The sequence below is a fragment of the Melopsittacus undulatus genome, chromosome 1 (assembly GCF_012275295.1).
Source record: "Melopsittacus undulatus isolate bMelUnd1 chromosome 1, bMelUnd1.mat.Z, whole genome shotgun sequence".
In the NCBI taxonomy this organism is placed as follows: Eukaryota; Metazoa; Chordata; class Aves; order Psittaciformes; family Psittaculidae; genus Melopsittacus; species Melopsittacus undulatus.
In genome coordinates, this window is record NC_047527.1 from 144,662,992 (window position 1) to 144,690,329 (window position 27,338).

The window sequence follows — 27,338 nt, forward strand, 5'->3', positions numbered from 1 at the left end:
ACCCCTTGGTGGTGATTCCACAAGCACTGCAGCATAGGAATTGACCATTACTGGAGAGTAGCCCTGTTTGTTTATTAACAAGGCTCCGTTGCCTGTGGGGAAGCTGCGCTGAGGCACTCTGTGTAGTGATCAGATTTCATCCAAATCAGTATGAGGTCAAAACGCAGGGTTTGGAAAGTGGTAGTAATAATTGTACAGGCAGGTAGCTGAAATGTCCCTCTGCCCTTGCTCCCTGAAAGGAGCTTTATGCACAGAATCAGCATGGCAGTCCTGAGGTAAAGGTTGGACTTGATGATCTTGAAGGTCTTTTCCAACCTAGTTGATTCTGTGATTCTATAAGCAATGGACCTTTGTGTAGTCCTAGCTCCAGCTCCTACCTATACATCTGGGTGCTATCATTATTGGCAGCCATTGAGACTGCAAAGGTATTTAATGCACACTGGAGGACAGCAGTGAGACTGTACAGGAAAATGTCAAAGCCACAGATTTACCTTCTCCCCGCCAAGCCCTGCTAAAAAGAATTAAATAAATCTGCAAAGATGCTTTCTCAGGAGGCTGTTTAACAAGCCTTTGTACAATGATGTATAATTTGACACCACATGATGAAGAAAAAATTAGGTACCATTGAATGCTGCTTTAAAAGACTCTGCGTGGACATTCCAACTACAGCAATATTTCAGTAGTTCCATCTGTATTTAGTCTCAGCACACTGGCAATAGGACTGAAATCTATTAACACTCATGAAGTTCCGTGTTTGAGACCTTTCATTTGAAAATATGAATGCAATGCCAGGCAAAGTAAAAGTTGAAAAGGTTATCCTTTATCTTCTCAAACCAATGGCAAAAAAAAATCCTAATCTAATTTAGTTTGCATAAATGTATCATGTGTTTTGGCCTCCTTAGAAAATGACTGTTCCTCATTTTTCTCCAGCTGTAAGTAATATGACTTAAATAGCTCAGTGAAGCAGCTCTATTATTTAATGGTCAAAAAACATTACAAGTGATTGAAGGGTTTTTATGAAAGAGGTGACTGAGAATTGTTCTCATTTGCTTCCAATTGGAAGTTTAATGCTTGTGGCATATTGCGTGGGCAATGTAAATCCATAGGCAGACAGAAAATCTGAAAAATTACCATTTTCTTATGGCTTACATATTTCTGTTTTCTCAGGTTTGCAAATATTTAGTATATTTAAAACACGTGAGTTTTTCAGAAGTGAGTTTTGCATGCCAGATTTGAGGTGATTCTTAAATGCATATTGATTTTTACATGCTGCTTATGGGCCTGATCAAAACCAGTCCTCTCAGAACAGGCCTAAGCTGTACAATGAAGGATGAGCCAGGGACATTCAGGAGGTCTCCATAACCATAGAGGTCGTCGTTAGCAAGATGCTCTGATTTCGCACATGCAAAGGAGTGAAGGCTGCAGACCATAAACCTTTTGAGATTCAAGATAATAGCTTTTCACGACACCTCAAAATACTTTAAGCCATGTTTTATGTTTTCACCTAATGAAAGCAGAGAGCCTTATGAGAGATTTGATTGAAAAAATCAATTTGAAGCCTGGTCAATTAATCTCATGCGTTGCAAGTAGGACTTAATCTTATTAAAAGTTATGTAGCACCATGTTTAAAATCTTTCATGTGAAAGAGAAGTGCAGTACTGAGTAGTACGGAAGGCGTAACACTGATGAAGCTCACTTGTGAACCTTCCTGCTAGTTTTTGTCAGTTATTGCGCCATTTCCCTGTGTCAGATACTGAGTTTCCCTCTGTAGCTCCATGACCAAGTGAAGTTGTTCAAATACCAGGTTAGAATTTACATGTTCTTTAGTCTTATTTGCTTAAGTGAGCCGTAAACATAGCATTTGACTATAGATGTCTATTGCTAAGACTGGCTGCTAGGAGAGAAGTACTGAAATTGTCTATACCAGACATTCTGCATCCCACAATCCTGCTGGCCAGATCAGGCCCAACACTGAATCCAGACCAGGTTTCTTGGGGCTCTCTCTGGTTGAGTTTTGAAAGCCTCCAAGGATGGAGATTCCACAACCTCATCTGAAAGCCCTGGTTTCTGAAGGCAGCCTGTGTTGCAGCAGTTGGAAATAAATCCCTTGTTCTCTTTCAGTTATCGTATTGCCAGGTGTTATCTGAAACAATACTAGGGAAAAAAAAGAGAGAGCTAGTGTTATTTAAAAATTGACAGTATCACCTTAAAATGATTATTTTCTAGATGTTTTATATGAGTGCTGTGGAACAGTAACACATGCACATACTCTTCCAGCTGTACAGTTAAAATTTATGAACCTCACACTTCCGGCACTATTGGTATCACTGTAAGGACAATAGTGTTTGTATTGTGGTATGTTGTGGTTCTATAATGATGAAAAGGGTTAGAAGACAAAGAGTTGGTTTTATTTAGGTTGGGTTTTTTTTTTTCCAAAAGCAGCAAAAGCTTTTATTCTAACTTCATATTTTATTTTTAAGCAAATATACACACATATGCTTTTTAAATATTCCTAAAGGATGTATTTTTTACTGTCTGCAGCTTTATCTTTAAGAGAAATTCATTGCTAAAAGCTGTTCTTCTTGGACGAGACCTTTTGATTGCAGAGGAAGTTGAGAATCTATCTTGCAGTTGCTTTCCTTTCCTTTATCATGCTGTCCATCAGTGAAGCTCAAGCCCATGTAGTTCATTTTTTTCAAACACAATCCATTCAAATTAGTTCTGTTTCCTTCTTTCTGCTGCCATTTGTCAAATCAGCTGTTGGCTCCTACCACTCTATTCCTTAGCTCGGTTATTTCACCTCTGTTCCTAACTGCATTATTCATGGAGCCAGCCACCGCTGGCCAAGCACATTGTAAAAAATCCTTGTGATCATTTGAACTTCCTCAGCTGCAAGTGATGACTCTGCTTCGTATTTGCCATCTTCTTGCTACAGCAGCATTTCTTCTGAATCTCATTGATAAGCATCACAGTTACATTTTCATCACTTTTAACATCAAACTGACCTTTGCTCCTCCTGCTCTGTTTGTCACTCCTTCCCCTGTCTATCTTCTCCATTATCTCTTTTTCTAATCTCTACCTCTCCCCATTGTAAGAATAGTTCATGCATGCTGAAGAGTGCTCAAGCAGGGGCAGATAGAAGATCGGTCTCATCCTGTGTTGTCTTGGACAGTAACCAAAGGTTTAGCTCCCTTGTCAGGAAAAAAACCCCCACAACCAAACAATCACCAAGCTTCCTTTTCTGATTATTTCTTCTATCAGTTAAATTAAGAGACTCCTTCAACATGCTTCCAGAGCAATCACCTGAAGCTCCTCTCTTTGATCTCACTCCTGTTAGGAAAACTCATGACAGAATCTCTGGCAGTTAAATTTTGGTTTGCAAAACTGGAGTCCACCCCTTCTGAAATGTGCCATTCTATGGTAGAGATCCTTGATGACTGCAGAACTGTGTGACCCTATGATAACAAACCACTTCAAATGGAAACATTAGGTTCATGTTTTTGAGAAGCAAATATAAGCGTAAGAAGTCCTTTTAGGAATAACATGCGCTAGATTGAGTGCCCCCCTTATTAAGGGCTGCAAACTCAAATCCTGCCCTTATGATTTTCTCCAAGTGACCCAGCTGGAGTCTTGCCGTTTCCTCACTAGTCTGCCAAGGAACCTTTGTGCTGAATCACTGACTATTTCTACTGTAATTGGCTTGGACTTCTAGGGTGAGGGGTGTGCTGAATACTTCTCCTTTTTTGCCCACTAATTGTTTCCCATGCCTCATGGGGCATTTTGTTGTGATTTTCAGTGCTCCTGTACTATTTGATTTGGAGTTGGATGTGTAGCAAAATGAAAATAGTTTCAATCTGATTAATTTCTTACATGTTGCTTGTCAGTTTAAGGAATTTTGGAGCAGTTTTCCTTCTTGCTGAGGAGTGAATTTCAGACTGTCTGAAGACTTCCTGTAGGTAACCAATGTCAAAAACGTCCTCAACCATTTTTCCTCACGGTTAGTTCAGCCAAGACCCATGTTTATCCCTTTATTGGTCCTTTTAGAATAAAGAAGAAATAAGGGAGTAGTTGTGCTTACACTGCCCTATTCCCCACTTCCCAGGCAAATCAAGGGTGTCTCTCAGCAGCAGAAGGATGAAGTAGAGTTGTGATTGCAGCCATTATATGTGGGGTAGCAGGAAGGTGATAGGAACCAGTGTGCTGGCTTTTTCATTAAGAGCTGTATTCCAGTCAGACTGCTCTTTCTGCAACAAAAATCACGTTTTTTAGCAGATGGATCAGTGCTACAGTAAACTTTGCATTGAGGAATTGTTTTCAGAAGGGTACTTGATACCTCTGTAAGCATGTGTGTGTGTGTGTGCACTAATCATAGAATCAACGAGGTTGGAAATGATCTTTAAGATCATCAAGTTCAGCCATTTCCTCAGTACTCCCAAGGCCACCACTAAACCATGTCTCTGAAGGCCTCATCTACATGGTTTTTTGAACACTTCCAGGATGGTGACTCCAGCACTGCCCTGGGCAGCCTGTTCCAATGTCTGAGCACCCTTTGGGGAAAAGATTTTCCCTAATGTCCAATCTAAACCTCCCCTGGTGCAGCTCGGCCCTTGTTCCTTGGGAAAAAGCAGCCACATCCTGGCTCCATCCTCCATTTGCAAACTGAAACCATAGCAGCCAAAGGCTGGGGTCAGTTTAGAGAAGGGAGGCAGAGATGCAGGCCTAGCTGAAGGTGACAGGCATATAAGCATGGTTGATCTATAAACATGGCAAAACCTTTTATTACAGATGCAACGGTGGGTATCACCCTTATTTTGGGGAGAAAAGGGCTAAGAACAGAAAATATCAGAAGCCTGTGTGATCTCACTGGCTCATCAACTCTGAAAAACCTATCCGTGTGTCATTTTATGCAGTGGAAAAGCAATTGTTTTAGAGAGATGAGCACAAAAAAGTAGCACTGAAATGTCTGTAGTGGTGGTGTTAGAAAAAACAAGGCTCCCTTGGTCTTAAGTCCCATCAGGCTGGGCCTCAGTTCTCTCACTGCTTGTACTGCCTTTAAACTCCAGGATACCATCTTCTTAGTAAAATTGTACATGTTTCCTTAGGAGTGTATCCTGTGAATGTCAACCTGAGAACATCCAATTGCTTCAATGTGTATTTTCTTGAGAACAACTCACATGCAAAAAGAAATAGAAAAATAAATATCAAGCGTTGTCTGATAAAGGAAATCCTTCACTATTCATAAAATATTTGGGTTATTTGAGAAAAGAGGAAATTGCTAAGGATTAGGTTTACAGCACATGAGCATGTCTCAGAAGTGCTACTCTGTAAAGCTTGTCAAGGGGAAAAAAAGGGAAAATAAATCCCAGTAGGCTTCCAGAGTTTTGCATCCTGTAGTTTATTACATTTGTCAGTAAAAGCAGCAAGGATTATGGAAGTAGATTTATTAATTTTATGAAATCCTGGCACGAAGGATTGGTGACCCTCTGGTAGAAAATGAAGTGGAACTAGTTTGCAAAAGACAGATACTGTGTACTTGCAGTGAAAAGTTATTATTGCAGCAAACCTGTTGCAAATAAATTGCTGTAGCAAATCCCTTGGAAGTTACTTGCCTTAAAGTCAACGGGATTATGTTTTATGTCTCCTTGTGTAAAGGAAGATCCTTGGTTTCAATGGGTGTTCAAATTCCTCAGGGCAGAATACAGAATTAGAACAGCTTATCATAACCAGTTTGTAAAAGTTTCCTGTTGGTGTTTTAGCATTTGTTATTAATGCCTTAAAGGCACACTCTGCTAAAAGGAAGGTTCGTTTTCTGTACTTTCAGCATCTCATCCTTTGTACAAGGCATCCTTTGTCAGATTTTAAAATATTTGGTCCTTTTTAGGATCTACCATCTGTATGGTGAGAGGAAACTGAGACAAGGACAGTAAGTTGTGTTAAAAAAGGTAATAATTGAAACATGATGTTGAGACCATTTATAAACATGACCTGGTTTTCACCTCAAGGCAGAGTCCATCATGTATGGCATCACAGAAAAAGTTTAGCATCATTTTTCTAAGGAAAGTTTAATAGTCATATTGGTTTAATAGTCATAGTGGTTACAACACTGTAGCTGCTGGTCTACAAGTCCAGCACTCCATGCAGTTGTTATCTAGGTCTTTGTAATGAGCTAAGAGTTAAGTCAGCAAATACCATTATCTCTGTATTAGAGCTGAGGAGACTGGGTCATTTAAGCACACACTGAAAAGGTTTGTTGGATCACAACCACACAGAGTAACTACTTCATGTAAATCTGTGTAGCAAATTAGTGAAAGTGCTAGAATTTTATGACACTCTGTCCAGTGGTTTTTCCCATCAGTTTTGTGCTGGTTATGTCAAAGATGTCATTTCATAAGGGTCAGGATTTTTTTAGAAGGAAGCTATTTGAAACCATGTGCTTCCTTTTATTAATAATATCCTCCATGTGGACAGCAAGCATTTGAAAACCTCAGTGTCTTAGTAATGGAAGTGACTCTGTGTATGCTGTGTAAACATGTATCTTGTAACCATCTCATTGCATGAATGCGGGTGTGTATGCGTCTATATGATATCAGTACATCTGTATTTATAAATAGGATGCTTACCCACATATAAGCAGCTGAAATCTAGGGTGTTGTTTGAGTTTATATCGGTGGTGAATGTGAAGTAACTGTTACACTGGAAGTGCAAGTACTGAATTTGTCACATCAGAAACACTATTTTTTACAAGTACTCATTCTTCAGCACAATGTGTTACAATTCTGTAGGGTTTTTCTTCCCCTTTCTCCTCTTTTTTAACAGTTCTAAAGAGCATGTTACTATATCACAGACAGTATTTGATTCGCACTTAAGGGAAATATCACACCTTGTAGTTCAGTCTTCTAATAAACCTCAGACCTCCTCTGTTTCTATCACTTAATTTAAAATTTCTGAATCCTGGAAAGAGGCTGATCCCTGTGTATTCCCATCCCTATGCTACAGTGCCGTAGTGCAGTTAAAGAATTTTTCCACATGATTATAGTACTATTATAGCTGTTAATTTTGATGTATCTGGACCAGAATTCAGATGTGGATGAACATAAGCAGTTCTTCGAAAATCTTAATAGTATTTTCTTCCTTTATTTCCCATCTTCACAGTTGCTCTCTCTTTGCCCCTTCTTTTTCCTTCCTTTCTTAAGAGCTTTCCTCTCACCATACTTTCTCTCTGAAAGGTTGTTGTTAACTTGGTGCTAGCTTTTAATGAAAATAGCACATTATTTGTGTATCTTCATTGTGGTTTTTATCCAGAAATAACAAAAGAAAGAAGTTTAAGTGATCAATGATTTCCTTTCCTCAGGTTACCATTTTGTGGCCTCTCAGAAAGGGACCTTATTTCTGAAATGCACAGAAAATCTTTAAGATAGCTGAGATTTACCAAAATACGTTAATTCCGAAATCATTTTTGCAATCCTTTACATTGATTTTACACTGTGCTTAAAGGATTAAACATATATGTGGAATCTGGTCCTAAATCTTTTTATTTGAAAGTATTGCTATTTATGGTCTTTTAATTAAATGTGGTGGATAGTGAGAGTCAAAGCTTATTTTAAAATCTGTGATCTGAATCCTATTAAAAACTGTTTAAGTTGTAAACTATATCTTAATATGAATGGGAATAAGGAAATAATTCCCTGCTTTAATTAAAACTAATGAGGAAATAATGTGATTTTCCTTTTTGACTTTCTCACTCTGAAAGCATCCAATGTGAGCAGCTTCTGTGAAACTTGTGGGTTTGCTTGTATACAGATGTAAGGATTATTTGCGTGCTGTCATTTGCCATAGATTTCAACAGCAGTTTCCACATGTCACGGAAAGTACACCATATAAAGCAGACGTGTGTTCTCTGTGGATTCTGTGTCTATAAACCAAGCAGGACATAATTATTTTAATAGAATTTGGACTGACATTGTATAACGTTTTCAAAAGGAGTCAAAAGACTTTACGAAAGAGGACAGCAACAGCACGAAAATACTAATTAAGATGAACTTTTCAAAGCATATATAAGTGATTTGGTGTGTGATTTTGATTACCCAGCTGAAGATGCGCTAAAGACTGAACTTCAGTTCAGGAAGTGCATTTTCTTTAAATTAGGACTGCCACAAGCAGCTCAGATCCAAAAGTAAAAGCATTCTAAAGCTCCTACACAGTCATTTGGGAAAAATGTGGCCTTATTTTTTAATAGTCACATTATGAGTCAAAGCTGGTTGGGAATAGAGGTGGAGGGGAAGCCTATGTTCACCTGGATTAGCCTGTCATAGTGCCATCCTTAAGCAAATGAATTTCTAGCCTTTTTACATAAAAGACTCTATTCCCGTTGTTCACTTAGGAGAATGAATAAAAGTGCCATGGTCATGCCTTTGCTTGGAGTCACTCTGAAAAACAGCATTTGAAATTCTCAGAGGAGAAATGCTGTTTCTCATATCCAGAATTCTGTGGTACCCTACTGTGGCTGTTGCGTGTACATATATGATATTGTTCCAGAAATCACAAAAACTTGCTGTGTATAAAGTTGGCATTGCATCTTTCAGCATGAATTCAGGCCCTGCAGGGACTTTCAGCAGTCATTAGTGCTTTGCTGAATTTTCCCACACCTGCTTAAGATGTTGGTTTCTATGTATGCTGTGAAGTGGAGTTATGTGGTTTATCATTAAGGATAAATACCAACTGAAGAGGTCTATGAAATCCAGAGGAAGAATTCAGAAAACATGTTCTATTTAGTTCAGAAGCACTTTCTAACCTTTGTCTCCATCTCAAATATTTCTTTGACTGCTTATGCAAGAAATAAATAAGGGAGTAGACTGATTAATGAGGGAACTGGAAATATGTGAATACTGAAGAATATCAAGCGTTCAGAGTATTCGATATTTAAGGTCAGTAGAAGGTTTTGGAGAAGGAGTGAGGGAGAATAGAGCTTAGGGTTCAATGGAAAGTGCTGTGGAGAATACTGGGCTTTGGGAACAAGAAAGAGCATTGAAGGTTGATGAATAATTGAGCTACATGGGGATATATTATCTCATGGTGTATTAAGTTCCTTGTGATGATTATCCTCAGGATTTAGAGTAGGCATTGGTTAATAGGAGATGAGGGAGAGGGATTTGGGGAAAACAGGGGAGTATGCATAAGAGGAGGGTGGGATACTGAAGCTAGATGGTGACTTGTTAGAGGCTGGGAAAGTATCATGGGGAAATATTGGATATTCCTGCTGTATTATCATATTCCTTCAAGAGCATCTACTTTTGACCATTGTAAGAGAGTGCTCTAGCGTAGCAAGCTATTATGGGTGGTTTTGTGCTTCTATGTTAGCTTCTATAGCCTCTGTGAAAGGGTGGACGTTTGCCCACATGTAGTTAGGTGGCAAAGGAGGCTATGGGGTAGTGCCAAGCAGAGAAATGTGGAAGTAGCTTACCTCGAAAGGCAGACTTTGTTGCAGTAACAGGAGATCGGCTAGGCCACCTTAGGGTGAGAGCAGAGAGGAGTTAGACGGTGCTGGGAACAGAAGTTTTAGAATCCTCTAGACTCTTTAATGCCATGCTCTAGTAAAATTGTGTTTTCTCACACAAAAATCTGGTTTTCTGAACTCCTGAGTATAAAAAGCATCCCTTGCTGCAGTGTACTGCATGTCTTGCCCTGCTCCATTCACAGCCCTCACTCAGCTAACTTTGCTCTTAGGCTTCCTAGTGCTTTCTGGCACTGGGGATTTGATTCAAATATTGCAAAATATACTGGAGAACTCTTGAGTGGGGGGTACAGCCTGGGATGTCTCCTGGTTGCACTGCAACCAGAACCATAAAAATTAGAATAAAACAAGTAATTTCATCTAACAGTCTAGTTTTTCTTGGAAAGTGGGGTTGTCTCCAGCATTTTCAGTACATTTTGACAGTATGGGTAGTTTATTTTGTTAGCAGGATGGTTTGTGGCTGCAGAGCCAGAAAGGCAAAGAAGGTAAGCAGAATAATGTTGGAAAGATTTCCTCCACATTTGTGTCTGGTATCTGCCTCCTCTATGTACCCATGGGAAGAAAAGATGTTGGGGTCCAGCTGTTTCTCGCAGCTTGACAATGGGGTCTGTGTCACATCAGTAGCATCAGTCATTCACCGCAGTGAATAATAAATAATGTACACATCCACAGAAATGAGAGATATTACAGTGAAATGTTATATAGAAAGATGTACTTTGGATTTCTAAAGTTTCAAATCTCTTTGCATTTGCAAAATTAAAAGGATCCTGAGATGTTTAACCAAAATTATAGTTAGCTTTTGAGCTCTAAGCCTGTGTGCTGCTAATTCGGAGAACGTGCAGGACTCCTTACATTCAACATAATTTCAAAGAGAAACTAAACCAAGGCTAAGCAGTACTGGAGCCACTAAAATCTCAATGATACTTTTTGATAGCTAATTGTTAATTTTAATTGAATTATACTGCACAGACATAGTTTAATAGAGAACCTGAATATCCCAGTCAAGATCAGGGCTATGATGTTCAAGGATTTGCAGACAGAAACCAACATGTGTTTTCTACCACATTATGGGAAACAGTTTCCACCCAAGAGTTAGCTAAGAGTTTAATCCTGCAATTAGTATGCTCTCTGCCCAGAAACTATCACTTGCAGTGCAGCAAGACAGATGGATTTCGGATTAGAAAGAAATCTCTCCCACAACAGACTAATGCACAATTTATCAGATATGACTTGGGACAGTGGTTCATACTCCTCTGAAGCAGCTCTGGGAGACAGGATATCAGAAAATTGTTATTTGCATTTCATTCCAATACAAAGTGGGGCCCATTGTGTCAGACGCTGTATAAACAAATAGTAAGAGACAAGGCTAGTCTCTAACATTTTATAATCTAAATAGGCAAAGCTAACACAACTGTACAGGAAATATAAGGATATAGCAAGGGAACGTGATTTGCCTGTGATCACAGAGTTGATTGGTGATAGAGCAAGAAGCCAAATCCATCTGTCTGGATTCCCAACTCTGCAGTCTGTACTACAGCTGACCTTACTATTAGATGATTATTAGTTTCTTCTGATGAGTTTCTTATATTTTATCATTTTCTTTTGTATTTGATGTTGCTTATTTGTCAGAATTGCTATACAGAGAATAAACCGCAGGAGGAGCAGGAAGCTAGTCACCCTACTTAAGTGGAAGAGAACAAAGCAGTAATAAATTTACAGTCAAGGTAGATTTAAGTTTGTATGTCATAGGAAGCAGTTCTTTTATGTGTATATATATGTATTAAAAAAGTGTACCATTGATTACTTGAAGCAGAAATAGCAGCTGGCTTTGAAATTAATGAATCTAATCTGTAACAGGTACATACATAAAGCATGAAGTAATTCCTGGCATTCTTCAGTTGATACAGTATCTGAAAGTTGGGGAGAAAACATTAGAATCCAGGAAAGCTACACAAAGTATTTTATGGGGTTTTTTTCCTGCAAGTGAATGAACAAGCATTACAAACATGCCCTACACCTGTAAGATCTAGTTATATGGCAGGTAACCAGGGAATATTCTGTGTTTTTAAATGAAATCTGCACATTGAATCAGGCAGAGAACAGCTGGCTTAGAAATCAGCCTGAGAATCGGAATAATCTATGTAAGGTATTTGTGTTAGCATTAAACATTTTTGCATGCTGTCGGTGCAGAAGATAGCCTCTGAGCTTTGTGGATTAAGGAAATGGCTGGTATGACTTTCTGGAATTGGGTTGCCTTGTTAAGAATGGAAAACTCAATTAAAATTTAGTTAGGAGAAGGCTATGTGAGCCCTGGTGATTTACTGCTGCTCAGTGTGGATTCGTATTTTAAAAAGCAGAGTTTTCAGTCAAATTCATGTCAAGTTATTAGGGAAAAAGGTTATGGTCGTTTCTGCAGCATGTCATTATTTTTTGAACAAAAGCTACATACCAGTATGCATGTGTATCTAATAAGCAATAGAAAGGCAAATAAAGATTTAAAGAAACTATTCTGTAATAGCCAAATACAAATACAGTTGGAAGACTACAACACAAACTAGGGGGATGCATTCCTGGATATAAGAAACAACTGATGATTAGGCTTTGTTAAATTGTACTGTGTTCAGGAGCACCAAGGCAGAGTAGGCATTCACTTAATACAGCAGCTGTAGTTCTAATGTTAGAATGTAAATCCCTTTTTTAGCACAAACTGGACACAGCTACTTTCAATCCACCTTTTTAGATACATCATTGCGAACTGAATGTGGATGCTTTTCTCTTGGATTTTGCTTGGGATTACGCCTGGATGAAATCATTTGCATTAACTCAAAATGGGAAATTCTAAGAGAAAATTAGCTAAAATCAGATTAACCAAAAAGCCAAATTAAATGGAAACAAAACCTGTTAGTATGGAACAGAAGTGCCCACACACAGGCTGGTTCCAACATAACTAATTGTATGAAGCAAAACCAACTGTTACTTTGGTTCCAGGTTTTTTTGTGCAGAGAAGCCCTAGAACCTCTGTCGATTAAAATATAATTGTTCTTGTGATGCAAATATTTACAGCCACACTAAGGCCCTTTTAATTTGTCTCTGCAGTGTAAAATAGACACAGCAATGCTGAAAATGAAGTCAGAGATAGCAAGGCCAGAGGCATCAAGGCCCTTCATATTTCATAAGGATTTTCAGGAGACAGCACTTGCCAATCGTATGAGGTAAAAGAAGGGAGAGGAGAGGTTGAAGGGTTTGCAGTGAAAAAGCAGATTGTGGAAAGCAGAAGAAATACAGTAAATGAAAATCCACAAGTACAAATGGCAAAGGATCAAAGATGAGGGGCTGTGTAGGAGGGAGGTGCTACTGATGCTCCCAGACAGGCAGGGATGGAAAAATTCCTTTAAAACTAAGCACCTGCTGCTTACGATTCGGGCTTCAAAATTACAAACTATGTCAGTAAAAGCATTTTGCTTTGCAGTTTAAAGGGGACCTAAAGGAAAGAGCCGACGTACTAGAGGTGGAAAAAAAGAGAATGGGGAAATATTTTAACAAAACTAATCAGCACATATGTACAGTGGGATATTGCTTAGGCATGGCTGGTTTCAATCAGACTTTTATTGCCCAGGTTTTCAGTGTCTTCTTGAGCAAAGGGAGACACTTTTTAGTTTAGTTTAGTTTAGTTTTACTTTGTTTCGTTTATTTAGTAAAGGGCTGGGCAACTGAGCTTTGGATGGCTTCCTAACCTTGTGCCTCAGTCCTCTTCAAGGGTGTGTCTGACTTCAATTTCTATTTCTTAATCCTACTCTAGCCTTTATGGATGAGGAGAGATGATTTGTGACTCTTTTACCCATTGTAGAGCGTAATACTGAAATCCTTCTGATGGAGTAAAGCCTGGCAAATACTAGAAACCACAAGAACTTAGATCCAGAACCAGCCTATACTTAACTGCCATGCACACGCTCACATTGGCATGCCCTCACAACCAGAAACCAAACTGAAGGCTTCTTCGTTTGAAATGGCTTTCTCCTGCCCCATACTGCTTTGATATTTGCAAACTGATGAGCTGAATATCACATGTCAGGGATTGGCAGCAGACAATGGAAAGCCATAAAGCTGTTCCCAGTCCTTCACACTGAGACAGAAATGATCAAATTGTCATTTATTAATCAGTGGAATAAAGCAGCCTAATCTGCTGTGTGCCCTCTATCTGTTCTCACTCCCGGACTCCAATTTAAGCACTGTGTTTCCCTTTAAAGAACTTAAGATTAACCTGATGATTGCTTTTAAATAGGAAATAGAGAAAAAGAAAAAAGTGGCTAAAAGGAGTTATATGTGCATGCAGAGTTTTACTTTCCCCTGCTCAGTGAAAGGATGCTCCCTCTTCTTGTCTACTCTGAATACCAGATGTGTCTGCACAGTCAAATTGAGACGTCCTGAAAGAGAAAGATTTTCAGATGTCCTCAGCTTTTTCTGGAAACTGGGCCCCTTTAAAGATGTCTCAAGTATGACACTCAAAAACAGAGCTGTCCCAGATTGCACAGTGCTTTTCAAAACCCAGCCAGCATTTTTAGTAGCCTGTGCCTCAAGGAGTCTGGGCACCTTACCCAAAAAGAGCTAAAAATGTAATTTGCAGTTCTTCAAGTAATCCAAAACAAAGTATCAAATCCCTTCCCATCTTCCTTTTGCCAGGGAAAGTCCCCGTGCACTGGAACTGGCCTCATTCTGCTGCACAAGGGACAGCAGAAGTAAATGGAGGGTGGAGTGGGAGAGCTTTTGGAAGAGTGATCAGGCTGTGCATAGTGCTCAGCCCTACTTAATCACAGATGCCTTGCTTGAGAATCGAGTTCCAAATATTTCCATGGTGCTCAAACACAGTTACCTGGCTGTCTTCTGTGCTGAAGAATTTCAGCCACCACAATTTCCTTGGCTGTGCTGCTGCTGATGGCTTTTTCCATTATTTTAATACTCACTCAGCAGATACTTTCTTGGTGTGGGTCACTAACCAGGCAAGAAAGTATCGTCCGACTGTTGAATTTTCCAAATGTGAAGGTTTTTATGCCTGTTTATTATGGCCACAGAGGAACAGTCTAAAGATGTGCAGAATAAATGTGCATGGCAATATGCATACAGCACATGACAGATGCGTGATTTGACATCTAACTAGATGTGTGATCTTTGCCTTTTTATAACAATACACCCCTTCTGAGACCTAATCCTTTGGCCAAAACAAGGGATTGTTGAGGAAAAATCAGTCAATGAAGTGACTGAAAATAATTTTGCTACAGGTGGACTGATGAAGGATTTAATTTCTCAGGTTCTTAGCAGGCTAAGATGGATATTGTAAGATATTAATAATCGTAAATAAATTAGTAAATCACCTGTACTAGTATGCAGATGGGTTGTAGTGAGGTTAGGGAACTAAAGCAAAATAGTATGATAGGCTGCTTCTGTCATGAACCATTTGCCACCCAGCTCACTTTTTATTCTGGCTATCAACTGTTGCTGCCAAAGTAGCTGTTACAGCAGGTTTTAATACCATCAGACAGGAATGCCAGGTAGGCCTGTGGGACTGGCAGCTCTGGCTTTGAAAAGAGACTAGAGAAGCATGATTGGAACCATCACGAATAACCATCTTAACATAAATTCCCAATTACAAGGTGTACCAAACAGAGCTGATCCACTCTTTAGAGGTATAAAAGGGGACACAGAGAAATGCTTTTTCTTACGTGCAATAATCTGTACCCCGTTTTGATTTCCACATTTGCAGAGGGGTGCAGAAATAATTAGGCAAAGACTTCAAGGACAGACCACAGAAAAGTGTTCCCTAGGAGGTGGAAGATGAAACTTGTGAAACTTGTAGGGTGTTTGTGAACAATAAACGCATTTTAAGAGTTGCTTAGGAGAATATTTTGAAAATTCTTTCAAATTTGTGTTAAAAGAAGGCCCCAAAGTTTTGAATTTTTAGTTACTTTTACCAGTTTATTTTTACCAGCCTCCTACCCTGGAGAGTGCCGCTTTAGCAAGTGATTGATTAGATAGAAAATTATACCCAGCCTTAGGGTATAATAAAGGATCAGGCTGTGTAAGTTCTTCAGTGTGCATCGTTTTCCATCCCTGAATCAAAAGATTTGATTCAACTTCAGGTATCTGGGCTTCAGCTTGTCGCCTGAAGTGTAAGGAATAGCTCATCTGCAAGGAAGAACTCATCTGCTCCCACTCTGATGATGCACAGCTGGCCAAGAGGATTACTTTGGGGGTCTCTGAAGAACCGGAGAATCTAGCTGGAGACAGGACACAGGAAAGAACAAATTGGTGTACTGAGGAGACACAGACACTTTCTGGGTTGGCTAGCGTGTCTTATTCCAGCATGCAAGGTCATACTAACCACAAGGCACAGGACTTGTAAATAGTTTTCACCAGGCTCAGTAGGAGGGACCGGAGGAGCTTCTTGCCTTCCTTCACAGCTGGGGGCATGATTCAGCTTCCACGACCATGTGAACATGTTGCAACTGGGCAATTCTCTGTCCTTACAAGAGGCTTGTTTCAGGTAGTGTTGTGGTTTTTCTTGTCCCACACTATGTTTCATACTTCTCACGACTTACTCTCCTTAAGATACATTAATTAAGACATTTGGGTTTACAATAAAGATGTCTACCTGAAACAATATGTGGCTTGACTTCCTAAGTATCAGAGGGGTTCAGGTAGGCCATGTTAACCCCAGCCCTGTGTGTGGAAACAGTTTTGCGTATGGGCATTTGTGAAATTCATATGTTCTGTACCCAGAAATACTTATTATGATCATATAGCCTGACCTCCTGCCTAGCACAACCCTTTCAGCCTCACCCATAACGTCTGCATTAGGTACACATCTCATGGTTAACCCACATCCTGTGGTGGGATTATATATTGAGTTTTGTATTGATTAGATTATGATTTGAGACAAATCATGTTTTTAGCTTGGATTTTCACTAGTTTAGGCTTGTCTCTATATGTTTCCTTGCTTTGGGCTTGCACAGCCTGAGTACATCTTCCACAGTACTGAAGGAAAGATACCTAGAAGTTGTTCCATGAACACTGGAACTAGATACTGTTTTCCTTCAGACTTACATCCTCTACAAACTACATATGTAATCCTTACGATAACATTTGAACTTTCCTCATGTTCTTTATGCCTTGTCTCTCCAGTGAGGGACACTGTTTGCTAGGTGACTCTTACAGAACTGTCTGTACTTACTGGTGATCCATTTGTGGCCAAAAAGAATATATAACAGCTGCATTCTTTGGGGCTTTTTAATGTCATCAGGGCAGTAATTTGGGTGTCTGTCCTTCAGCAGTTGCCAATTTTCACAACACTGATAAGAACTTAATTTTCCTTGGGATTTCTACACTTCTGTCAAGATTGACAGGTTTGGAAGTTACTGTGTGTGGCGGGGACAAGGCAGACAAACAGATGATTAGAAAGACAGCACAGACATGTAAACTTGTTTCCTTAGGAAACGGAGCTACAGATTATTACCCAGGGAATTTATGGTTCTTTAAAATTGCTACCTCTGGGTATTTTTTCTAGTCATCTTCCTTCCTGTCTTTGAATCTTCTTTGTAAGGTCTTTGGGGGTTTCAGGAAGGAGTGGGACCATATGAGTCTGGACAAAAAGGCCAAATTTTGAGCATTGTGAGGCAGTACCTGTGGGAAGCAGCAGACACCACCTTACTGCAACTTTCTCACAGCCTTTTGGTGCCAAAAGTCCTCTCACAAAATTGCATTGTTTGAATGTTGTAATTATGCAGGATTGCTCTCAAATATGCAACCAGAGTGACTGATAAATGATTTCCTTTACTCCAGCACTCATGCAAGATTAATTAGGTACAGTCAGTATGGTGACACTTTGAAAATGTAAAGCGTTATATAAATGTTGAGTGGTATTTACACTGATTATATCCAGGATGTTGGTTGATAGGAAATACATAAAATGTTGGGTTTTTTTTTTTTTTTAATACATTTCTATATATGCAGCTTCAGGTAAGAAAGTGCTTTTATAAATGTGCTTGGCAAAGGGGTTTAAGAATTACGTCCGGGATGCTTTGAATGCCGAAGTGTGGGTTCAAAAGTTGCCTGATTTTCAAACGCCCATCTATGGCTATCACACATAAACTAGATTTATGCTCTGCCTATCAGTTCATTTTCCATACAATACTTCACTCTCTACATTCTCTCCTCTTGTGACGCTGGATGGTCTCTCATGGCAGAGACCACTGGCCAAAAGAGAAAAGGTAAACAGATGGCTTGTAGATATTTCTGGCATCGACACTATTTCCTGCCTTAGTGATTTTACTGTTTACTACTCCTGTTTACTGATTTAGCTATAGCTGTGTTTGCATGGCACCTAGAAGAAGGTTTGCTTTATTTTATTACCATTTGAAAAAGTTTGTCCATCCGCTCCACTCTCAGTTACTCATTCCTACTCATCCTGCCAAAGTTTTCCACCCTCTCAGCTGTGCTGGATGCCAAGTGAACACTTTGTGTGGCTGTGCTCTAAGTGGGGGAGGAAGTGGAAGCTGCAGTGAGGGAAGGAGGAGCAAGTCTTTGAATATTATCTCCTTAATTGCTTTTTTCCAAATCTATTACAAGTTGTTCTCTAAAGGTAAATCAGCAGCTCTAATGTAATGCAAAAAGGAAGGATTTTTACCAGCAATTAAATAGATTCCTGAAAAGTCCCGCAAGCTCCCAAACTTTCAGATCTGTGGTAAGAAATAGAAAAATGTGGGAGTTCCCTAGTTAAGATGAAGCACATCGTTTATTCTGGAGATTTTCTTGAAGCCTGTGTGCACTGCTTGTACTTTTGTAGGACTTTTAAATGTGCTTTCTTGTCTGTGTGTTCTCTTCTACTTTGTGTCCATCAAGGGGAAGAAGCCTGATATAAAGGCAGCATAGCCAAGCTGGGCTGTATGGTGTGCTCGGGCACCCCATCTTCTCAGCTATGAATAGCAGACTGACAGAAGTCAATCTCTTCCAAAGGGAAGAGACCAAACATTCAAAATGAAGTATCCCTGGTCTAATCCTGATAACGTATCTCTGCACACATGACTTATAAATCTCAAATATCCTTCATGGTAGCCATGAAATTCCTCTTGCTGATTTATTCTGTATTGTTTTCCTTTTCATTGCCTTAAAAGTCACTGCTTGTTTCCTGCTGATCCTCCTTTAGGCCAGTTTCATAACCAGCTGATTGTATGCTCCAAACACTTGACCTGTAGCATATATGGGGTCTGGTTCCAAATGTATTGGCTCTGGGCCATGTCTGTTGACTGTTGATGATATTTCATTGAAATTGCAAAACTGTTACGTAGCAGCACCATGTTATTGGAAGAGGCACAAGTGTTTCATCTGTGTGGTGGGTTGACCATGGCTGGATGCCAGGTGCCCACCAAAGCTGCTCTATCATTTCTCTGCTAGATAGGGTGAGAAAACATAACAAAAGGCTCGTGGTTGGTATAAGGACAAGGAGGGAGATCATTCACAGTTACTGTCATGGGCAAAACAGACTCGGAATTACTCCAGTGCGGGGTCCCTCCCACAGCAGACAGTCCCCCACGAAATTCCCCATGTGAGTCCTTCCCATGGGCTGCAGTTCTTTATGAACTGCTCCAGCATGGGTCCCTTCCATGGGAGCAGTCCTTCAGGAACAGACTGCTCCAGTGTGGGGTCCTCCATAGGCAGCAAGGGTACAGCCTGCCTCACCATGGGCTGCACCATGGGAATCTGCTCCGGCACCTGGAGCACTTCCTTCTCTTCCTGCACTGACCTTGGTATCCACAAAGCTGTTCCTCTCACACATTCTCACTCCTCTCTCCAGCTGCAGTTGCTCCAGCACAGTAACTCTTCCTCCTTCTTAAATACATTCTCCCAGAGGTGCTCCCTCTGTTACTGATGGGCTTGGCCTTGGCAAGTGAGTCTGTCTTGGGGCCAGTTGGTATTTGCTCTGTTGGACATGGGGGAAGCTTCTTAGCAGCTTCTCACAGAAGCCACCCCTATAGCTCCCCTATTCTCCCCACTGCTACCAAACCCTTGGCCTACAAACCCAATACAGTTGGGTTTCACTTGATTCCTACACGTCTATAAACTACGCTGTGAGCTGGGGTGCAACTAATGAACAAGTGGTGTTGGCTTTCTCATTGCTCTTTCTTGTAAATGTAGATAAGTTGCAAACAGAATGTGTACATATACATTAGCTCAAACTTCCCATTTCTTTTCCTTGTCCCACTTGAATAATAATGAATAATCATTACTTTTCCCTGAGCTTGGCTGTCTGCAGGCCTGATTCCCTCTACGTAGGTTTGAGAGTTGGATTGCTTCAGTATGCTTTAACGTGTGCTGTAGAAAAAGTGTTACCCTGTGACTGCTGTACAGAGCTTCAGGACTGCTATTTGTTAGCAAAGCAAAGATTATTACCTTTATCCCCATTTATATACTGTGCTTTGCACAGTTGTCATTGTGGTTGCAACTGATACAAATTTTGATTTATTGTTGCACTGTTAACTCTTGTACATTACATGGTGCGCACAGCATGTGTTTTAGCAATGTGCCAAAGTCAAAATGATAATAATAATAGAAGAAGATTAGCCCAGAATTTAAATGTGGTGAAAGAGCTCTTTGGATTACTGGCAATGATAATCAAAGCAAAAAGAGAAACAGGCTCCTTTTAATTTAACAGGACAAGACTAAATCACCACTACCGCTCATTCCTTCATTGCTTTTTTTTCAGATGACCCTGTGTCCCTTTAACTACATGGCTGAATTGAGTATAGGGTCCTGCTCACAGCCAAGATGCCCAGGTGACTGCAGTCTTACCTCTTCCAACCAGTAACCCTGCTTCTACCCTAGCAAAGGCCTGTTTTCATCTGCAAGGCTCCCTGTAACTCACCCACATGCAAATGCTTCTGACCTTAATTAAAGCAGTTCACCTCTTTCTGCCTCAAGGGATGGTTTCCTCATAAGGCAGTTGTGTTTAATTAGCATTTGCATAGCATTCTGCTGGTTGCTTTCCTGGAGCGTTGTTCAGTAGGAGCGTGGGATTGCTGAAGCCTGACTGGCAAGCTTTGCACCCTCCTAATTGACACAGAAGCCAAGTAGAAGTTACACAAGGAAAGAACAGAGAATCGTTAATGATGGATCATTAGCAAGTAGCTCCTTTGAATGCATGCAGATAACTTTATAACTCTATCAAAGTGAAAAGTAGCGTGATGAATTATGCATCAGACAATAAAAGCTCAAGGAAGACACTGGTTTTATAATTGCTGTGCAATTTTCTAGCATGCTCTAGTTTGTAAGATTAATTTTCTTTGGGGAGCGTGAAGCATTCTATGCCTGTTGTACACTTAATGTCAGTTTTGGGTTTCTCTCATTAGAGATTTTATTCTGTGTCTTTTCGTATCACTTCAAAAACTCCCAGAGTTTGAGAGGCACAATTTTTATACTAGCAAAAACGTTCAGAAGCAAGTGAGAAGTATAGCTACTAAAGTAGTTCCTTTGAGGTTTGCTGATGTCTCAGTATAAAAAGTTCTCAGATACACACATCTGAAATAAGATTGCTTTATACCTGTATATTAGTATAATTTTTAATAGAAATTGCCCAATCATTTTGTGGCTTTGTTGAATTTCTAGACTAATAAATCTCTAAGGGGCATTTTTGCTCTGAAATTATCTTCAGAAGCATTTCAGTTGGCACAAATAGACCATTCCTGTGGCTTGCGCTAGTGCCAGTTCAGCCCTCAGTCCTAGGAAGAGGAATTAATACAAATATTGCCTAGTGATGTCACCTGTCTCTTTAAAATGTTCTGATCTCTCACTTGAGATTTCCTCTGAAAACTGAACTGTATTCAAAGTGAGTAGAATTAGAAGAATAAGTTAATTGAAAAGTTATCCCTGATGTTAGCTGTATCTTAACTTTGATGACTATTAGTGGGTGAAAGGGACTATGAGAGATGATCTGATCCATCAATAAGCTCCAGGGATGAGCCATAAAATCAGCTATGCTTGAATAATTCTTGTTGCTGAAGACCTGACTAATAAGAACTCTACAGCCTCCTCGTATGCCCTGTTTCAGCATTTTTCTATCCCTGCCATCATAAACATTTTCTATCATTTTCTAGTACCTCACTTCAGGTTCCTTTATTGTAATTTAAATCAGTTATTTTTGTTCTTTGTTGGGTTGGGCTTTTTCAATATATAATTTGAAGACAAAAGCTATTTTTCCCTGTCCTTTCTCTTTAAGTCCACAATCCCACTTTGTTCAGACTCAGGTTTTCACTGATCATTTTTGTTGGCGTACTCTAGAACCTCTTCAGGTGTTCCAGATGGCTGTACAGTGGGGGCACCACACCACGCACTGCTCCAGCTGCCACCTGCCAGCTCTAACTAGAGCAAAAGCATTATTTGATTTGTCCTGCAGGCTTCTCTCTTGTTTGTATGTGCTGTATGACACTTGCCTTTTTCACAGCAGCATGATGTTGTTGACTCATCCTAACTTTGTGATCTAGAATAATCCCTAGCTACTGCTACCTTGCTATTTGTCCCCTGCCCTCTATTTGTATAATTAAATGAAGCTCCCTCCCCTTGGCATTGCTGAATTTCACTCTGTTTTGTCAGACCATTTTTCCAGTGTAGCCAAGTCACTGAAATCTGCTTCACAGTTAGTCTTAGCTTGAAGTCCTCAGAAACCTGAGCATGTATGCTCTCAGTTTCATCAGCTGTCTCACTAAAAATTATGCAATCACAGAATGGTTTGGGTTAGAAGGGATCTTAAAGCTCATCCAGTTCCAACCCCCTGCCACAGGCAGGGAGGGACACCTTCCACTAGAGCAGGTTGCTTCAAGCCCCGTCCAACCTGGCCTTGAACACTGCCAGGGATGGGGCAGCCACAGCTTCTCTGGGCACCCTGTGCCAGCGCCTCAGCACCCTCACAGGGAAGAACTTCTGCCTAAGAGCTCATCTCAATCTCCCCTCTGTCAGTTTAAAGCAGTGCCCCTTGTCCTGTCACTATAGGCCCTTGTAAGAAGTCCCTCTCCGGATTTCTTGTCAGCCCCTTTACGTACTGGGAGATGTTCTGTGGTCTCCCTAGAGCCTTCTCCAGGCTGAACAAGCCAAACTCGTCCTGTCTCCAGAGCAGAGCTGCTCCATCCCTTGGAGCATCTTTATAGCCTCCTCTGGGCTCATTCAAGCAGGTCCACATCCCTTTTGTATTGTTGTCCGCAGAACTGCCTCGGGGGGTGGGGGGGTGGGGGGTGGTGGTGAAGTGGGGAAGGAGGCTCTTAAAAGAGTGGAGTAGAGGGGGATTCTCATCTCCCGTGATCTGCTGGCCACACTCCTTTTGATGTAGTCCAGCACACAGGTGGTTTCTGGTCTGTGAGCACACACTGCAGGCTCATGTTGAGCATCTCATCAACCAGCACCCCCAAGTCCTTCTCAGGGCTGCTCTCAGTCCAGTCTGCAGGCAGCCTGTATTTGTGCTTGGGATTGCCCCAACCCAGGTGCAGGACCTTGTGCTTGGCTTGGTTGAACTTCATGAGGTTGTCATTGGCCCACTTCCCAAGTGTGTCAAGGGTCCTCTGGATGGCATCCCTTCCCTGCAGCATATCAGCCGAACCACACAGATTGGTGTTGTCATCAAACTTGCTGAGGGTGCACTCAGTCCTGCTGATACATGTTGCCAGCAAAGATATCAAACAGCGCCAGTGCCAATATCGATCCCTGAGGAACACCACTCGTCACTGGTCTCCACTTGGACATCGAGCCATTGACTGCAACTCTCTGAGTGTGGACAGCCAGCCAATGCCTTTTCCACCGAGTTGTCCGTCCATCACATCCATCCCTCTCCAATTTAGACACAAGGATATCGTGTGGGACAGTGTCAAATGCCTTTCACGAGTCCAGGTAGATAAAGTCAGTTGCTCCTCCCTTATTCATCAGTGCCATGGCCCCATTATAGAAGGTCACCAAATTGGTCAGGCATAATTTGCCTTTAGCAAAGCCATGTTGGCTGTCACCAATCACCCCGTTATTGTCCAAGTGCCTTATGAATCAGAGTACCACTGGGAACAGTAGGAAGGTTTTCTTAAAACTGAGCAGATTCCGAGTTCAGCAGTTCTGTATTTAGGTGAACTACTTAAAACTTGCTTATTGTTACATTATTGTGAACTGGAATTTTTGTAGTCTGTAATTCCAGAATATAACGTTTCTGTGGTAAGGACTGTGATAAGACTGCTGTGAAAACGAGATACTTTCCTTTAAACTAACATAGACACTTCAACATAAATACAGGAAGTAACTTTTGAAAATGATTGCCCTCCTCTGCTTCTTTTACAGGACCAGGTGTCAGATACAGTGATTTTGCTATGTCACATCCGAAACCACCTCCTCTTGTCGGACAGCATACAGTGGAGATACTGAAAGGCATACTGGGGTATGAGGATGATGCCATAGAAGAACTGCTCCGCACCGGTGCTGTGGCTCAGCATGAGGTCAGATAAGGAACATTAGCTACATTCCTTCACACTGAGTTCACCTTACTTTGTCCTCTCTTTGCTCCCTTCAGCTCCCCTAATGGGACTCAAAGAGAAGACATAATTTAATTCCTAATTTTCTTCCATGTGTGTTTGTATGATTTTAACACTGATGTATCAAATAAACAATCTCGTACTGTCTGCGTGAAACATTTTCTTGGGGGAGGGTAAATGTAGCTGTACGGTCCTGTGTGGCTACTCATTTTCTGTACTTCATATGGGAAATGGAGTTCTTATCATAATTACAGTAATTGCCTAAAACATTTGTCCCCAGAAAGGCATAATTGTAGTGAAAAGAAGCAGAACCTTTAAAATCTGTATGCTAGACTTTCCACTTGCAGAAAACTGCCTTGTATGATTATTCTAATGGAAAATCAATCATGTACAAATTGGTGGATGATCTGATTGACTCTGAACAGAATTATCAGTCATGAAGTCTTTGTTCTTCTCTGGTTTAAATCATGGGTAGAGTAACCATTGCAAAACTCACTTCTGTTCCCTGGTATTCCAAATTACCAGTACGTCTTTATATTACATTGCATGGTCATGACAGTCCCAGCGTGTCCCAGCAGAAATAAGCTGAAATTGGCACAGTTCTTTAGTTATGAAACAAGCCTATTCCAAGACCAGTTGAGAGACTTTGTAATTTTATTCAGGAAGGCCCAGGGTAGTGTTGGTTAAACATCGATCCACACAAAACCACACACTGAATGCCAAATATCAGAACCTGCCAGACTTTTCAATCTGGTTCTATGAGTAGGTAGCAATCCCTATCTCTGTCTTTAGCTGCCATCCAAAGCATCTTCTGCTATGGAGAAAACACAGGTTAAGATCTGTGCAAAACTTCTGACTCAGTCCCACCCTCAGGATTAAAACACGGCAAGTGTTGTCAAACCTGCCTCAGATGTAATACCATACCCTGCAGTAGGGTCTCTCTGAAGAGCAAGGCACCATACACTGCAAGAAGGTGGAAGAATTTGATCCATGACAAATAGCAAGGAAAAGATGAAAGAATCATTTCTTCTGCACAAACCAATTTGGCAGTACTTCACTCACAGAAGACGTGCCGTGCTTCTCTATCACAGCATAGAACTTATAGCTAAACTAAACTTGGCCTATGGGAAGGGCCTAGCCTTTGTTGTGTGCACCCTGGGGGTGAGGCAAAGCCTTTCTTTTCCTAGAGCTGAATAAAACTAACTCAAATTGACACTCAACACATAACGTCCGCATTTCTCTCAAGTATCGGAAACAGGCCTGGCAATGAAACTGGCTTGTCACTTTGCTTCCACTCTAACAAACAACATCCTCTGTGTTACATTTGAACTTCACAACTCTGCATTACCTTCTGGGGGAAGAAAAGAGGTTATTACATAATCAAATTGCAGTGGAACCCCACTGTGGTTGCTCATTTTTGAAGCCCAATGTGTTTTGGTTCATTTGTTTGCTTGTTTTCTCTGTGGTTTTGTATTCTGTTTTTTCAGATCTTCTCTTTTTTCCTTTTTTTTCTTCCTCTTGCACTGCATTCCTGGCATCAAACTCCATACTCTGTCCATGTGCTAAAGACATCATGAGATCCTGGAAGAGTGACTTCTAAAATAAATACAGAAATAAGTCTGAATTGAGAATAGGGACACCATAGGGGAAGAATTGAAACTGGATTGGAAAAGGTTTTGATGTAGTCCACCTTCCTTTTAATCTAAGGGGAACATCCCTTTCTTAATGAGAAAAGCAGCATTTTGACTCCAGCTTCACACAAAACAGATAATCTGGGATTGAACTGAGCTTTGAAATGAAAACTATTTAGTACTGTCAGATAACAGTCACAAATACGTTTGCTGGGTTTACTTTGTTAAGGGCTATTTTCTTCTCATTTCTAAGAAACACAGGCATAAAATACAGCAAAATATCGCTCGGTTTTGTTCAAGGATTTCTAAAAAAATTACTTTTTTCTGTGCTTTTCCAGGCAATGGAAATAGCTAATCACCACATATTCAGCTACAATAAATTGGCAAAGCTTCTTTGACTTGATCGTAACAATGCTGGTTTAAATCAGCTGAATATCGGGCTATTAACTCCATAATGTATTTCGTGCAGAGTTCACACGCAAACAGTGTTTCCCTTTTCCTTTTTTAAGTGTTTTCCCTCTGCTACGTTGCTGACAGTCAAATGCCTAAAGGGATAATCATAGGTGTTATTTTGTCTCACCTCTAGTACTTACCGCAGTAGGAGAAATCCAGATACCATTTCTCAGTGTTTAAGTCATACAGTCACACACAGGCTGTTGCTAACTCTTCTTCAAGTCAGAAATAAATTAAGTCTTCAAATAGGTGGCTGTGTGGGAGCCTAAAAAGCTTCCAAGGTCTGGTCATGAAAGTTTGCCCTTTCACAAGGTTTAGTCCTTTGATTTTGGGTGAGTTGGAAGACAGTTAAATAATTGTCCTGATAGTATCCTAGCTGTTATATAGTGCTCTTTTCCTTTAAAAATTAGCAAATCAATGCAGAAAAAGAATATTTACAAAATTTACTGTGTTCTTCCCAAGAATCTTCATGAATACATGTCTCTGGAGTTCAATTGCATTTTGACAATCTTGTACTTTCAAAATGGTTTTCTCTTGTACTGCAGAACTGGAAATCAACCATCACATGGGATTCTGGATCTCATAAACTGAGATCCCTCCAATTTCAAGGAAGGGATGTAGTTAGGAATGACTACACAGCTGCCTCTGGCAATGAATGTTTGTTTTTCACTGCTTAAATTGGAAAGGAATCTGCTGGTGCTGCCATGATGTGTGTGTGGTATTTGCTTTAGTTTGACTTGATTTACACATCACTGTATTAATCACTTTATTAATATAAAGCTTCTCTTTATTGAAAAACAAGAAAGAGGAAAGAGATATAAGACATACCTGTTGTCTGGTTGAGAACTGAACCCATCTAAAACTGTTTGCCAGGAAGCTATAACCACCATTGGAAAAGGAGGTTTCCATTTTGACATCTGTTCTGACTCCATGGTCCATAGCCCCTTCGTCTCCATTCTCTGCACAGGGGGATCCCATTGTTCTTGTATTATCTTCGCCATGAAAAATGTTTCCTCAGCCCTCCTCATATAACTGTTTTCCTTTCTTTTCCGTGCAAGCTAGTAAAGCTCTTCACCAGGTATAAACCACCCAGAAAACTGCAAAATTGGTGGAGCCAGGCTGGTTTTGCATAGCCTGAGGATCTTGCTGGGGGATATTTTAATGCATCAAAAGAAAGTTCCCATCAAACAGTAGGCAAAT

The 27,338-nt window shown here is 40.4% G+C and overlaps 1 protein-coding gene across 2 annotated transcripts in view; it reads left to right on the forward strand.

The window, feature by feature from the left end:
* SUGCT (succinyl-CoA:glutarate-CoA transferase) overlaps positions 1-24,201 on the forward strand; it is a 309,704-nt gene extending 285,503 nt beyond the window's left edge. For both annotated transcript variants that reach the window (XM_005146978.4, XM_031047163.2), the window contains one exon: positions 23,864-24,201. In XM_005146978.4, the coding sequence (XP_005147035.3) occupies positions 23,864-24,027 (164 nt within the window). In that variant the 3' untranslated portion in view covers positions 24,028-24,201. The remainder of the gene's footprint in view (positions 1-23,863) is intronic.
* The last annotated feature ends 3,137 nt before the right edge of the window (positions 24,202-27,338 follow it).